Source organism: Mobula hypostoma, chromosome 10, assembly GCF_963921235.1.
Source record: "Mobula hypostoma chromosome 10, sMobHyp1.1, whole genome shotgun sequence".
In the NCBI taxonomy this organism is placed as follows: domain Eukaryota; kingdom Metazoa; phylum Chordata; class Chondrichthyes; order Myliobatiformes; family Myliobatidae; genus Mobula; species Mobula hypostoma.
Window position 1 is genome coordinate 46,498,908 of NC_086106.1, and position 15,866 is coordinate 46,514,773.

The 15,866-nt window shown below is 39.9% G+C and overlaps 1 protein-coding gene across 6 annotated transcripts in view; it reads left to right on the top strand.

Moving 5' to 3' along the window:
* LOC134352884 (sodium/hydrogen exchanger 2-like) overlaps positions 1-15,866 on the top strand; it is a 426,743-nt gene that overhangs the window by 101,292 nt on the left and 309,585 nt on the right. For all 6 annotated transcript variants that reach the window (XM_063060448.1, XM_063060451.1, XM_063060454.1 and 3 more), the window contains exon 3: positions 1,052-1,302. In XM_063060448.1, the coding sequence (XP_062916518.1) occupies positions 1,052-1,302 (251 nt within the window). The remainder of the gene's footprint in view (positions 1-1,051; positions 1,303-15,866) is intronic.

Here is a 15,866-nt window from a genome sequence, read left to right on the forward strand (position 1 = left end):
TTGGAAATTTTAAATTCAGCAGGAGGCTTTCTGTAATCAAATGGGTAGATGCTTTTGCCATTTAATAAGCTTGGGGTATCATTATTAAACAGATAAAATTGAGAGACGTTTGCTTAATTTCTCTTGTTCAGTTATATCCGTTAATGAAGATTGATCTTATTGATTGGAGCACCCTGGATGAAATGCATGCAGTTACAATAAGAATGTGCAAGTTCCCAGAGTGAAGTTGAGGATTAAATCTGGGTCCCTGGTACTCAGAAACAGCAACCCTACCAGATACACACTGGGCTACCTTTTAAAGATCAAGCAGCAGTTATAGCGCCTGAAACTTTTACACAGTTCATAGATCGTCACCACATTGTAAGACAGGCTGACACAGACATTTGTATTCACATGATCATCCATCAGGCGCTATCTCAATGGAGATATTGCAACTCCACAGTGTACAGCAAATGGCGATCAGGAATTTCACTCCAGGGAGCTTGGGTCACGAAGCAGACCTGTGGCAATGGGCTTATGGAGCTAATAACTCAGCTCATTCTTATATCCCCTAACAATGTCGATGGAAGACATTCAGCACACTAGGTCTCTGCTCACAATCCAATCTCCCCTTCTATTCCCTCTTTATTGCCGATTGTCCCTTCCTAACGCCCCCCCCCACTTCTCATAGGCGCATTTACTCAGGGTAATTTACAATTAACCTACCAATCAGCACATCTTTCAAAGGAAAATGGAGCGTCCAAGGGAAATATGTGGTCCCGTGTGAGCACAGCGGCAGCTGTCAGGATCAAACATGTATTATTGGAGCTATGAGTACCAGCACTACCAGTGGTATCTCTGTGACCATGTTGCTCACTAGACAGTACAGTCAGCATAAATTGGCCACTTCCATTGGATAGAGACAGTGCTCTGAATCACTGGTCCACTATAGAAATTACTCTCAGAGTGACATTTAACTAATTGCTGCCACAACATTTCCAGATATTCTGGAAAGAAGTAAAATAAATTACATAACTGGGAAAAACAATAATGATTTTCTTTCTTCTTGCAGGTTTTATACAAATTGTTTAAGACTTTCTGCATCATGCCCTCAATTGCAGTGTCCGATATTTTGGTTGGAATTATCAAGTTCTTTCTTGTGGGATTCGGAGGTTTACTTGTGGGAGTTATTTATGGAATCATTGCAGCCCTTACCACTCGCTTCACAGAGAATATCCGCGTGATCGAACCTCTGTTCGTATTCCTGTACAGCTATTTATCATACCTGACTGCCGAAATGTTGCACTTTTCTGGAATTGTAGCGTAAGTATTGTCTTCAACACTCTAATCTCACCGGTAAGCAATGCACCTAATAAGCATGTGGAAAAAATTGTTCTTGGACCTTTACCAGAGAACTTTGGAGCTCACCTGAGAGGAATTCTCGAGGGGAGAATTAAATTTCATGTTTTAGTTTTTGAGTTTCTCAATAATAATTGCCTGCAGTTTTATCTGCTTTTAATGGAAGGCCAAAACTGACTCAGAGCCAAAGGTGCAAATGAGAATGAATGGTGGACTAAACGTCATTCAAGGTTGGACTTTGCAATGTGCATTAAGGGAAGAAAGCGCTTTAGGATAAATGGACAGTTAGATTGATGCACTGTACTTGAAAGCAAATGAAATGAAACCGGTCCTTGGCTGGGGAATGGGAACTGGAGTGACAGGGCTGAGGATGGGACAGTTGGTATACAAGTTGATGCAGCACGTCCTGAGACTGTGAGGAAGGACAGGGCAAAACTGCAGTCAGTGGGATGAGTTGAAGTGTAACGTGGGGCTAAACTCAAAAGGGTGATGAATACAGGACTGAAGGTGTTGTATTTGAATGTGCACAGCGTACAGGGTAAGGTAGATGATCCTGTAGCATAATTACAGATTGGCAAGTATGACATTGTGGGCATCACTGAATTGTGGCTAAAAGATCATAGTTGGGAGCTAAAATATCCCTAGATGCACATTGTATCAAAAGGACAGGCAGGTAAGGAGAGACAGTGGGGTGGCTCTGCTAATTAAAACTGAAATCAAATCCTTAGGAAAAGGTGACATAGGATCAGAAAATGTAGAATCCTTGTGGGTAGGGTTAAGAAACTGCAAAGGTAAAAAGAGTCTGCTGGGAGTGAAATGCGGGCCTCCCAGCAGCAGCCAGGGTGAGGAATATAAATTAGAATAGGAGATAGAAAATGCATGCAATAAGGCCAATGTCACAATAGTCACAGGAGATTTCAGTATGCAGGTTAATTGGGAAAATCAGGTTGGTGCTGGATTGCAAAAGATGGAATCTGTAGAATGCCTATGAGGTGGCTTTTTAGAGCAGCTTGCAGGTTTGATTAGGAATCTTAAAGTAAAGGGACAGTTAGGAGGCAGTTATCATAATAAGGAATAATTCACCCTGCAGTTTGAGAGGGAGAAGATAAATTCAGGTGTACCAACTTTACAGTGGAGAAAAGGGAATTACAGAAGCACGAGAGAGGAGTTGGTCAAAGATGATTAGAAGGGGATACTAGCAGGGGTGATGGCAAAAAACAATAGCTGGAGTTTCTGGTGGCAATTCAGAAGGTGCAGGATAGATACTCTACATCCCAATGATGAAGACAGGATGAGACAACCTTGGCTGACAAGCGAGGTCAAAGACAACAAAACATAAAATATGGCAAAAATTAGTGGGAAGTTAGAAGATTGAGAAGGTTTTAAAAACCAACAGAAGGCAACTAAAAAACTATTAGGAGAGAAAAGATGAAATATAAAGGTAAGCTAGCCAATAATATGAAAGTGGATACCAAACGTGTTTATAAATACAGAGAGTAAAAGAGAGGCAAAAGCAGATATCGGATCACTGGAAGATGGCACTGGAGAGGTAGTAATGGGGACAAAAAATGGCGGACTAACTTTGTGTCAGTCTTTACTGTGGAGGACATTATCAGTATGGTGGAAGTTCCAGGCGTCAGGGGTCATGAAGTGTGTGAAAATGTCATTCCATTCTTTAAGAAAGGAGAGAGGCAGAAGAAAGGAAATTATAAGCCAATAAGCCTGACATTAGTGATTGGGAAGATGTGGATCCTATTATTAAGGCTGAGGTTTCAGGTTACATGGAACCACATGATAAGATGGGCCAAATAAAATAGGTCTTTGAGAAAATAACAGGTAGGATAGGGAAAGGAGAGTCAATGGATGCTGTTTATCTGGATTTTCAGAAGACCTTTGACAAAGTGCTACACATGAGGCTGCTAAGAAAGATAAAAGCCCATGGTCTTACAGGAGAGATACTAGCATGGATGGATGATTGGCTGACAGGCAAGAGGCTAAGAGTAGGAATGAATGGGGCCTCTTCTGGTTGGCTGCCAGTAATTAGTGGTATTCTGGTGTTGGGACCACTTCTTTTCACATTATATGTCAATGATTTAGATGACAGAATTAATGGCTTTGTTGCCTAGTTTGTGGACAATATGAAGGTAGGTGGAGGGGTGGGTAATGTTGAGGAAAAGGAGTCTGCGGAAGCATTTAGAGAGATTGGAAGTATGAGCAAAGCGGTGGCAGATGGAATATAGTGTAGGGCAGTGTATGGTCAAGCACTTTGGTAGAAGGGAAAAAAGCACAGGCTAATTTCTAAATAGGGAGAAAATTCATAAAGTAGAGTGCAAAGAGACTTGGGAGTCCTCGTGTACGATTTCATAAAGATTAACTTGCAGGTTGACTCAGTGGTAAGGAAGGAAAATGCAATGTTAGCATTCACTTTGAGAGGACCAGAATATGAGTAAGCCTTTATAAGGCATTAATCAGACCACACTTGGAGTATTGTGAGCAGTTTTTGGGTCATTATCTAAAAAAAAATGTTTTGGCATTGGAGACAGTCCAGAGGATTCCGGGAATGAAACGGTTAACTTATGAGGAGCATTTGATGGTTCTGAGCTTGTGCTCACTGGAGTTTAGAAGAATTAAGGGTGACCTCATTGAAACATATCGAATATCAAAAAGCCAAGGTAGAGTGGATGGAAAGAATATTTCCTGTAGTGATAGAGTCATTTCTTTAGCCAGAGGGTGGTGAACCTGTGGAATTCATTGCCACAGATGGCTGTGGAGGTCAAGTCTTTGGGTATATTTAGTGCGGAGGTTGACATACTGTTGATTAGTCAGGGTGTCAAAGGTTATGGGGAGAAGGCAGGCAAATGGAGTGGAGGGAGTAAGGATCAGACTTGACGGAATGGTGCAGTGGTCTCAATGGGCTGAATGGCCTTATTCTGCTCCCAAGTCTTATGATTCAGAAGTGTGACATTTGAATGGTGTCTGTCTGCCTGAACTGTAAACTTCAGCTACAGCCTTACTTAAATTACCTTATACTGCCATGTGATGCATGAAACATAATGTCCTACATTTATGGTTTGCATTGCATACTTGATGCTTTGTATGACACAGCTTATGAATATGAGACAGATTGACAGTGCAAATGCCTTCCGAGGCCACTCACAAGAAACATACTTCTTGTGTTATGATAATTGTGGGGGATTTTAATATGCGAGTGGATTGGGAAAATCAGGTCAGCTCTAGATCTCAAGAGAGAGAATTTGTAGAATGTCTGCGAGATGGCTTTTTAGAACAGCTTGTTGTTGAGCCCACTAGGGGATTGGTTGTACTGGATTCGGTATTGTGTAGTGAACTGGAGGTGATTAGAGATTGAGGTGAAAGATCCCTTAGGAGGCAGTGATCATAACTTAAAGAGAAGCCGAAATCTGATGTGTCGGTATTTCAGTGGAGTAAAGGAAATTACAGTGGCATGAGAGAGGAACTGGCCAAAGTTGACTGGAAAGGGACACTGGCAGGAAAGACGGCAGAGCAGCAGTGGCTGGAGTTTATGTGAGAAGTGAGGAAGGTGCAAGACAGGTATATTCCAAAAAAGAAGACATTTTCGAATGGAAAAAAGATGCAACCGTGGTTGACGAGAAGTCAAAGCCAAAGTTAAAGCAAAGGAGAGGCCATACAAGGAAGCAAAAATTAGTGGGAAGACAGAGGATTGGGAAGTTTTTAAAAGCTTACAAAAGGAAACTAAGAAGGTCATTAAGAGGGAAAAGATTAACAATGAAAGGAAACCAGCAAATAATATCAAAGAGGATACTAAAAGCTTTTTCAAGTATATAAAGAGTAAAAGACAGGTGAGAGTAGCTATAGGACCGATAGAAAATGATGCTGGAGAAATTGTAATGGGAGATAAGGAGATGGTGGAGGAACTGAACGAGTATTTTGTATCAGTTTTCACTGAGGAAGACATCAGCAGTATACCGGACACTCAAGGGTGGCAGGGAAGAGAAGTATGCGCAGTCACAATTACGACAGAGAAAGTACTCAGGGAGCTGAATAGTCTAAAGGTAGATAAATCTCCCGGACCAGATGGAATGCACCCTTGTGTTCTGAAGGAAGTAGCTGTGGAGATTGTGGAGACATTAGCGATGATCTTTCAAAAGTCGATAGATTCTGGCATGGTTCTGGAGGACCGGAAGATTGCAAATGTCACTCCGCTATTTAAGAAGGGGGCAAGAAGCAAAAAGGAAATTATAGACCTGTTAGCTTGACAAAGGTGGTTGGGAAGTTGTTGGAGTCAATTGTCAAGGATGAGGTTACGGAGTACTGGAGGCATATGAAAAGATAGGCAGAACTCAGCATGGATTCCTTAAAGGAAAATCCTGCCTGACAAACCTATTACAATTTTTTGAGGAAATTACAAGTTGGGTAGACAAGGGAGATGCAGTGGATGTTGTATATTTGGATTTTCAGAAGGCCTTTGACAAGGTGCCACACATGAGGCTACTTAACAAGATAAGAGCCCATGGAATTATGGGAAAGTTACATACGTGGATAGAGCGTTGCCTGATTGGCAGGAAACAGAGAGTGGGAATAAAGGGATCCTATTCTGGTTGGCTACCGGTTACCAGTAGTGTTCCATCGGGGTCCATGTTGGGGCCGCTTCTTTTTACATTGTACATCAACGATTTGGTTTATGGAATAGGTGGCTTTGTGGCTAAGTTTGCTGACGATACGAAGTTAGGTGGAGGGGCCGGTAGTGCTGAGGAAACAGAGAGTCTGCAGAGAGATTTGGATAGATTGGAAGAATGGGCAAAGAAGTGGCAAATGAAATACAATGTTGGAAAGTGTATGGTTATGCACTTTGGCAGAAGAAATAAACGGGCAGACTATTATTTAAATGGGGAAAGAATTCAAAGTTCTGAGATGCAACAGGACTTGGGAGTCCTCGTACAGGATACCCTTAAAGTTAACCTCCAGGTTGAGTCGGTAGTGAAGAAGGCAAATGCAATGTTGGCATTCATTTCTAGAGGAATAGAGTATAGGAGCAGGGATGTGATGTTGAGGCTCTATAAGGCACTGGTGAGACCTCACTTGGAGTACTGTGGGCAGTTTTGGTCTCCTTATTTAAGAAAGGATGTGCTGACGTTGGAGAGGGTACAGAGAAGATTCACTAGAATGATTCCGGGAATGAGAGGGTTAACATATGAGGAACGTTTGTCCGCTCTTGGACTGTATTCCTTGGAGTTTAGAAGAATGAGGGGAGGGCTCATAGAAACATTTCGAATGTTGAAAGGCATGAACAGAGTGGATGTGACAAAGTTGTTTCTCATGATGGGGGAGTCTAGTACGAGAGGGCATGACTTAAGGATTGAAGGGTGCCCATTCAGAACAGAAATGCAAAGAAATTTTTTTAGCCAGAGGGTGGTGAATCTATGGAATTTGTTGCCACGGGAAGCAGTGGATGCCAAGTCATTGGGTGTATTTAAGGCAGAGATTGATAGGTATCTGAGTAGCCACGGCATCAAAGGTTATGGTAAGAAGGCGGGGGAGTGGGACTAAATGGGAGAATGGATCAGCTCTGATAAAATGGCAGAGCATACTCGATGGGCTGAATGGCCAACTTCTGCTCCTTTATCTTATGGTCTTATGGTCTTATGGTCTTATGGTCTTATATTTCACTTTAATGACATTGTCAATTATTAGTTTATTTTTGAAGGCATATGTTTTAGAACTTTCAAACTGCCATAATCCTACTCAAACTGCAATCAAACAGTAACAAGCCCACAGCATTTTCTCCTTTGAAATACAAGGAATTGTGGACTGTTTTATTGGATCCCTTAAAATTATTTGTAACCTCTGTCAATCTCAGAATCCATCTCATTGTTGATATTATGTAAAATAAATGACTTTGTCACAAATCAAATTAAAGGTTAATTGTTAAAACAAAGCTATTTTCTCAGGCCTCACCCCTGGATACATCAGACCAAGGCCATGGATGTAGAGGGGAGCAACGGGGTGATAGATGTGGATGAATATATACATTATCATGGAGACAGCTTTTAATTAGTCAGAAACTCTAACAGTTGACAAGTGGAGTCTGCAATAAAAAAAGCACTAATGTTGTCAGCCCACAGGGTAACAGACAAACACTCCTGCACACTGCAATCCTTTCCATAAACCCCATAGACATTTTCAATGACAGCAGCAACATTTGGCTTCAGAGTAGCTGACGGGAACTCTTGCTCCTTCCAGAGACTGAATGTAATCTCCCAGGTTGAAGAATTTTGGAAGGGAAGGTGGAATGATGTTGGTTCTGTTTACTTATCCAACTTTCAACTGCTCATTGGGAAACCACAGTCATTGCTGACTGGTAATAGCATCTTCTTCTATCTGGCAATCAACACAGGCACACCTATAGGACGTCTGCTTGGCAAACTGCTCTACTCTCTCTGTGTTGCTAGGCACTGGTCAAACGGCATCTATAAATTCAATGATGACACCACAGAATCTGAGCAGAATCTCAGATGGCAATGAGGATCAAGATGGATCGGCTGGTTGAGTGTTGCTACAACAATGGCCTCAGACAACACTGAGGAATTGATTGTAGACTTCAGGAGGGTGAAGCCAGGAGAAACACACACCAGTCCTCACTGAGGGGCAGTCATGGAAAGGGTGAGCAACTTTTAGTTCCAGAGCATCAACATCTCAGAAATCTATCTTGGCTCAACACGTTGACACAACCACAAAGCAGGTACACCAGTGACAAGACTTGGTATGTCACTACAAAGCCATTAAATTTCTACAGATGTACAGTGGAGAGCATACGAGCTGGTTGTATCACAGTACACTATGGAGCCTCCAATGCACAGGGTCACAGGAGGCTGCAGAGGGTTGAGAACTCAGCCCGTTCCATCACAGGCACAACTGTCCTGCCATCGAGGACATCCATCACCAAAGACCTTCACCAACATACCCTCTTTACATCAGGGAGGAAGCACACAATGCTGAAGACGCACACTCAATGTTTTTGGAACAGCTTCTTTCCATCTGGCATCAGATTTCTGAATGGCTCATGAACACTCTCTCAATATTCATCTTTTGCACTATTTATTTAATGTCGTAATTTATAGTTATTTTTATAATAATACCATACTGCTGCTGAAAACCAGCAAATATCACCTCCTATGTCAGTGATAATTAATCTGGCTTTGATTCTAACACTTGCAGTTTGTTTATGTGCTGAGGCTAAAATCCAATGGCACTGATCCTGAATCTAATGCCTTAGAGAATAGGCTAGAAAACTTTATCAGGATAGGAAAGTGTTTGACGAACTGCATGCTGATGAATGAAACAATATCAAGCAAATCCCAAAATGCTGGAAACACTCAAAAGGAAAAGCAGCATCCAGGTGAGGTGAAAAAGAGTTAATGTATCAAGTTGGTAAATCTGGGAAGGAGATAAAAGCAAGATCACTACGCAGATTGTGGACACTGACTGCAGTACACTAGACTGGAAGAAATCAATCACTTCATCACCCAGGAAGACTGGATCCCTGGATAGTTGGAAGAGGAAAAAGTGAAAAGGCGTGTATTGTACCAGTTGCAGTTGCAAGGGAAAGTGCTTTGAGAAGGCGAGTGGTTGGTGGGAACAAGAGTGGACCAGCGAGTTATGGAAGGACATGTTAGCAGGTTTCAAGCTGCTAGATCACTCCTTGAAGCAACTGGGTTTCACTGGTATTGTTGCAGATTTCAGCTGATCCGAGGACGAGAGACAAGACGCAGACATCAGGAAGTGACTGGATCATTGAAAGATGCAAAACTGATTGGGCTGGGGTGGTTTAAGTTCTCCTGTTGGTCATGCTGTGCTTAACAGAGGCATTATAGCACCTGCCGGAGATAGTAGACAAAACGCTAAATTATTGATTGATCAGCTTTGATCATTTGCAATACATTAATCTATACCAACCACATATTTATTTATTGTCTATTAACTTAGACTATTTATTTACCACACATCAGTAAACACCCTTGATGAACCACATTCAGAAACCCTCCATTCCCACTGCGTCTCCATGTGGAAAGCTGCAGAAATAGCCCTATAGCGCATGTAGTATTGCAATCCAGTGTGCTACTTTCCGAAGGAGTTGACTACTGGTGGGTCCTCAGTGGCTGTGGAAGCTGATCTGGTATCCACTTTCGGGATATCAGGATGGATTCCCTCAATGGAGGACGCCTGAGCGTGATGTTGTTTAATGTGAGGGGGCTGATTCAGGGGCAGCCACCACACGGTCCCTGACAGATCAGGGTCAGGGTCCAGAGCATTAAATGCAAAATGTCTAGGGGAGTGTTTACTGCAACAGCCTTCCTCCACCATTACTGCCCTTGCAAGGTGTAATTTTTCAACGGCTCCACTATTTAGGCCTTGGTTGGCTCGCTCTTTGTCTGGAACCTCACTCTTGACCTTAGCACAATGAATAACCCTACCAGGAGCTGAGCATCAGATGGCTAAATTCCAGAAAGTGTCACTCTCAGGATCTCAGAAGATCACACACCTCTCCATCATGACGAGATGACAATCCTTGGAGAAGTATAACACATGGAAAGAGTGGCAGAAGTAGATAGGTTAGTGAAGAAGCCTTTTGACCTGCTGGCCTTTATCACTTAGGGAATTGAGAATAGCTTTACAATCCATTCCTGAGGCTGTCTTGGTTCAGTTTAGTCACCTTGCTATAAGAAATTGTATAGAGAAGATTTGCGAGATGCTGCAGGAACTCAAGGGACTGAGTATTGGAGAGAGGATGAGCACGTTGAGACTTTTCTCACTGGAGCATATGAGAATGAGAGGTGATCTGAGAGGTGTACAAAATCAAGTAGGCATCAACAAGGTGAACGCACAGTCCTGAGGAATCAGAACTAGAGTGCATCGGCTTAAGATGATATAACCTGAGGAGCACCCAGAATAGAGCGCACAGTGGTGGAATGAACTGCTAGAGGGTAAAATTCTAGAATATTAGAGAGTGACTGATATTGTTCCTTTATTTAAGGAGGGCAACAGAGAAACACTGGGGAGTTACAGTCTGGTGACTCTGACAACAGGCTGGTGAGTAAGTTACTGGAGTGGACAGGATCTATCAACATTTGGACGGGCAAGGATTGATTAGGCATAGTTTCCACAGCTATGGGCATGAAATGGTGCATGACAAACCTCTTAGTATTGATCAAAGAGGTAAGCAAAAGGATGGGTGAGAGGAAGGCAGTAGACATTGTCTATGTGAAACTTTTGACAAGCCCATGCATGCAGGCTAATCTTGAAGGTTAGATTGCATGAGATATAGGGGGAGATAATTAATTGGATTTGCAATCGGCTCAATGGTTGGGAGTAGATTGTGATATTCATAGGCTGGAAGCCTGTGACTAGAGTTGTGCCACAGAGGCTGGTGCTGAGATCTATATTGTTCATTATTGATACAAATAACTTGGATGTGAATGTACAAAGCATGGTTCGTAAGTCTGCAGATGATAATTAAAAAGTGGTATCACAGACAGTGAAGAATGAGTGTGGGTAAAGAAGCCAAAGATTAATAAGTTGTTTTCAATTCTGATAAGTGAGAAAAAGAAGTTGCATTTTGGTAAGTCAAACAAAGTTAGGACTTATACAGTGAATGAGGAGTGTTGTAAAATGAGTGCAAGTCCATAGTTCCCTGAAAGGGATGTCACAGGCAGGAGAGGAAGGCGAAGGTGGTGTTTGGTATGACATCAGTCGGCACATTGACTGTAGGTTGTTGCAGATATTCAAGATGTTAATGAGACAGAACTTGGTAAATTATGTACAATTTTGTTAGCAAAATGGATTAGTTTATTATAGTCAAATGTTCTGAGGTGCAGGGAAAACGTTGTTTCGTATGCCATTCATACAGGTCATTGAGGTAATACAAAGAAAACGGTGAATGTTGTGTTCCAGTCACAGGGAAAATGCAGAATGCAGTGTTCCGGTCACAGGAAAAATGCAGAATGTGGTATTCCAGTCACAGGGAAAAAGCAGAATACGGTGTTCCGGTCACAGGGAAAATGCAGAATGTGGTGTTCCAGTCACAGGGAAAATGCAGAATGTGGTGTTCCGGTCACAGGTGCAGAATGTGGTGTTCCGGTCACTGGGAAAATACAGAATGCAGTGTTCTGGTCACAGGTGCATAATGCGGTGTTCCGGTCACAGGGAAAATGCGGAATGTGGTGTTCCGGTCACAGGTGCAGAATGCGGTGTTCCGGTCACAGGGAAAATGTGGAATGTGGTGTTCCGGTCACAGGTGCAGAATGTGGTGTTCCGGTCACTGGGAAAATACAGAATGCAGTGTTCCGGTCACAGGTGCAGAATGCGGTGTTCCGGTCACTGGGAAAATACAGAATGCAGTGTTCCGGTCACAGGTGCAGAATGCGGTGTTCCGGTCACTGGGAAAATACAGAATGCAGTGTTCTGGTCACAGGTGCATAATGCGGTGTTCCGGTCACAGGGAAAATGCAGAATACATTTATAAAAAATATTCCAGGATCGATTATATTATAATCGATCCCCATTTCTTGCCTAGTGATAAAACCTGCGAATATGACGCCATTGCTATATCTGATCATGCACCTCTGAGTTTGTCTTTTGAATTTGATGATGTCACTCTTGCCCGCCCACCTTGGCGCATGTCTCAGACATTATTGCAAAACTCTGACTTTGTCACTTTCATTGAAACCCAGATAAAGGAATTTTTTCTTTTTAATGATATAGGGGGTATGTCTAAATTAGTTATATGGGATACATTTAAAGCATTTTTACGCGGTCAGATTACTTCTTATTCAGTTAAACTTAAAAAACAAACTAAAGCAGAATTAGATAGAATTTCAAAACAAATTAAAGATTTAGATAATATTTATGCAATTTCCCCCAATACTGATTTATTTAAACAAAGGGTGGAACTTCAATCACAATACAACCTGTTATTAACTCATGCCATTGAAGGTTATTTGCTTAAGTTAAAGAGCCAATTTTATATGTTTGGAGATAAAAATAATAAATTGCTTGCATCTCAATTAAAAATGGCTGCAGCCAAAAGGCAAATCATGAAAATTCGTAGAAAAGATGGTACCTTAGCTCAGGAATATGAGGAAATTAATAAGATTTTTCAAGACTTTTATGCTGAGCTATATAAATCTCAATGTCCGTTAGATTCCTCTAAAATGAATGCTTTTTTACGAAAGATTGTTTTTCCTAAAAGCTCGGCTGAGGGTCAAAAGATACTCGATGCTCAAATTACTGAAGCAGAAATTCATAAAGCTATTTTTTCAATGCAATCCGGTAAGTCCCCAGGACTTGATGGCTATCCCGTAGAATTTTATAAAAAATTTGGAAAGTTACTCTCTCCGTATATGTTGGAAATGTTTAAGGATTCTTTTGTGAAAGGTGACTTACCCTCTACTTTTTTATGAGGCCTCTATTTCTTTCATTATTAAAAAAGATAAAGATCCTACTGACTGTGCTTCATATAGACCTATTTCATTACTGAATGTTGACGCTAAGATTTTGTCAAAGATAATGGCCAATCGGTTGGAGAATATTTTGGGTAAAATTATTTGTAAAGATCAAAAAGGCTTTATAAAGGGTCGTTATTCCTTTTCAAATGTTCGGAGACTACTTAATATTATATATTCATCCTCTTCTAAAATTCCACAATGTGTTGTATCTTTGGATGCTGAAAAAGCGTTCGACCGAGTCGAATGGAAATATTTATTCAATGTTCTAGAGAAATTTGGCTTTGGTGTTAATTTTAATAATTGGATTAAAATGGTATATAAAGCCCCTATTGCTACTGTTGTTACTAACAATTGTAGGTCTCCTTTTTTTCAGCTTTCAAGGGGAACAAGGCAAGGCTGTCCATTAAGTCCTTTGTTGTTTAATTTAATATTAGAACCCCTTGCTATTGCTCTTCATGAGGCTAAAAATATCCATGGGATCTTTGTGAATGAGACCATGCATAAGGTCTCTCTTTATGCTGATGATTTATTGGTTTATATATCTAACCCTGACGAATCCATTCCTGCCCTGTTAAAATTATTTAATGAATTTGGATGTTTTTCAGGATATAAAATTAATTTTAGTAAAAGTGAATTATTTCCTTTAAATGATTCTGTTTCTATATATGATAATACTCCTTTTAAAGTTTCAGACTCTTTTAGATATTTAGGTATTGTAATTACTAAAAAGTATAAGGATCTTTATAAAGCTAATTTTGTTCCCTTAGTAGACTCTATGAAGTATTTATTTAGTAGATGGAGTCCACTTACATTTCACTTGTTGGTCGTATTCATATAGTTAAAATGATGATTTTACCGAAATTTTTATATTTATTTCAGAATATTCCTGTTTTTTTGACTAGGAAGTTTTTTGATCGGATTGATTCTATTATTTTATCTTTTATTTGGAATAATAAAAGACCAAGAATTAGTAAATGTCATTTACAAAAATTGAAAAAGGTTGGAGGTCTTGCTTTGCCTAATTTTAGAAGGTATTATTGGGCTGTTAATCTGCAATATATGTCTTTTTGCTTATACTGGGTTGATAAGAGTGATCGGCCAATTTGGGTAGATCTGGAACTAAAAGTTGTAAAACAGTTTTATTTAACTTTGTTATTGGGGACTCCTTTACCTGTGCAATTAGGTAAAGTTGTTAATTTAAACTTATATCCTGTGATTAAGTATTCTTTACAAATTTGTCTCCAGTTCCGCAATTCTTTTAATCTTACAAAATTTAAACTTCGTAATTTAATTTACCGAAATTACTTCTTTAAGCCTTCTTTGAGTGATCCAATTTTTCAACTTTGGAAAAATAAAGGTATTAATTCTTTTTTGGATTTATTTAAAGAAGATAGATTGATGTCCTTTGAACAACTAACTGATAAATACTCTCTTTCATATTCACACTTTTTGCAATACCTTCAAGTTAGACATTTTTTACAAAAATATTTAATAATTTCCCTTACATATTGGAGGCTGACCTGTTAGATACTATTATGAGTATGAATCCTTTGATTAAGGGTTCTATTGGAAGAATTTATAATTTATTATTATAATAGGATAAGCGTCCTTTGTCTAAGATTAAACAGGATTGGGAAAAGGAACTTAATTTGACTTTTATGATGGAGGATTGGATGCAGATATTGAAGTTGGTTAACTCTTCTTCAATTTGTGCTAGCCATTCATTGATTCATTTAAAATTGTACATTGTTATCATTTGACAAAGGAGAGACTTTCTAAAATCTTTTCTAATGTTGATAGTCAGCATTATGTGATAGATGTAAAACTGACATAGCTACACTGACACATATGTAGACAACAGGAATTCTGCAGATGCTGGAAATTCAAGCAACACACATAAAAGTTGCTGGTGACTCGGCCTGAAACGTCGACTGCACCTCTTCCTAGAGATGCTGCCTGGCCTGCTGCGTTCACCAGCAACTTTTATCTGACACATATGTTTTGGTCTTGTTCTATATTGGAACAGTTCTGGAAGTTGGTTTTCTCAACAATTTCTAAAGCACTTAAAATTAATTTACAACCTAATAAATTAACTGTGCTTTTTGGAATAGTTCCTCAAAATAATCATGGTATTTCTGTGTCTGACCAACATGTTATTGCATTTGTTACATTGATAGCCAGGAGGGCCATTTTGTTGAAGTGGAAGGATACATCAGCTCCCACTTTGTCACAATGGTTCTCTCAAGTGATGCTATGTCTTAGTTTGGAGAAAATTAGAAGTCGAACCTTTGAACCTTTATTTGATTTTGAGAAAAGATGGGGCTCATTTGCTCGTTATTATCATTTGAGTTAATTGATATAATTTTTCCACGATCTAATTGTAAATTCTTTTAGTATATTTTCTTTTCTTGCTGGCGGTTTGATGTTTATTTTTAGAAGCTTTTTGTATGACGCATGACTCCAGGATTGTACACCTAATGGGTTCTCTTTTTTTTTCTCAATTTCCTGCTTAGTAGGTTTTTTTTGTTATCACAAAATTTTGTTTTCAATCTTTAAGATGATGATTTTTTTTGAGGCATTGTAAGTGTTGTTACTTTGATGTACTCATGTTATTTTTCCTATATATATACAATAAAAAGATTTGAAAAGAAAAGAAAGAAAGACTGGATGAACTGGGCTTATACTCTCTGGAATTTAGAAGATTGAGGGGGATCTTATTGAAACGTATAAAATCCTAAAGGGATTGGAGAGCCTAGATGCAGGAAGATTGTTCCTGATGTTGGGGAAGACCAGAACGAGGGGTCACAGTTTGAGAATAAAGGGGAAGCCTTTTAGGACCGAGATGAGGAAAAACTTCTTCACACAGAGAGTGGTGAATCTGTGGAATTCTCTGCCACAGGAAACAGTTGAGGCAGGTTCATTGGCTATATTTAAGAGGTTAACTTTTTTTTACTTATCTTTTTACTGTTTTACAATTAGCTGATCTTTTTCATATTTATACCTTTTTTTAGGGAGCGTATACCGGAA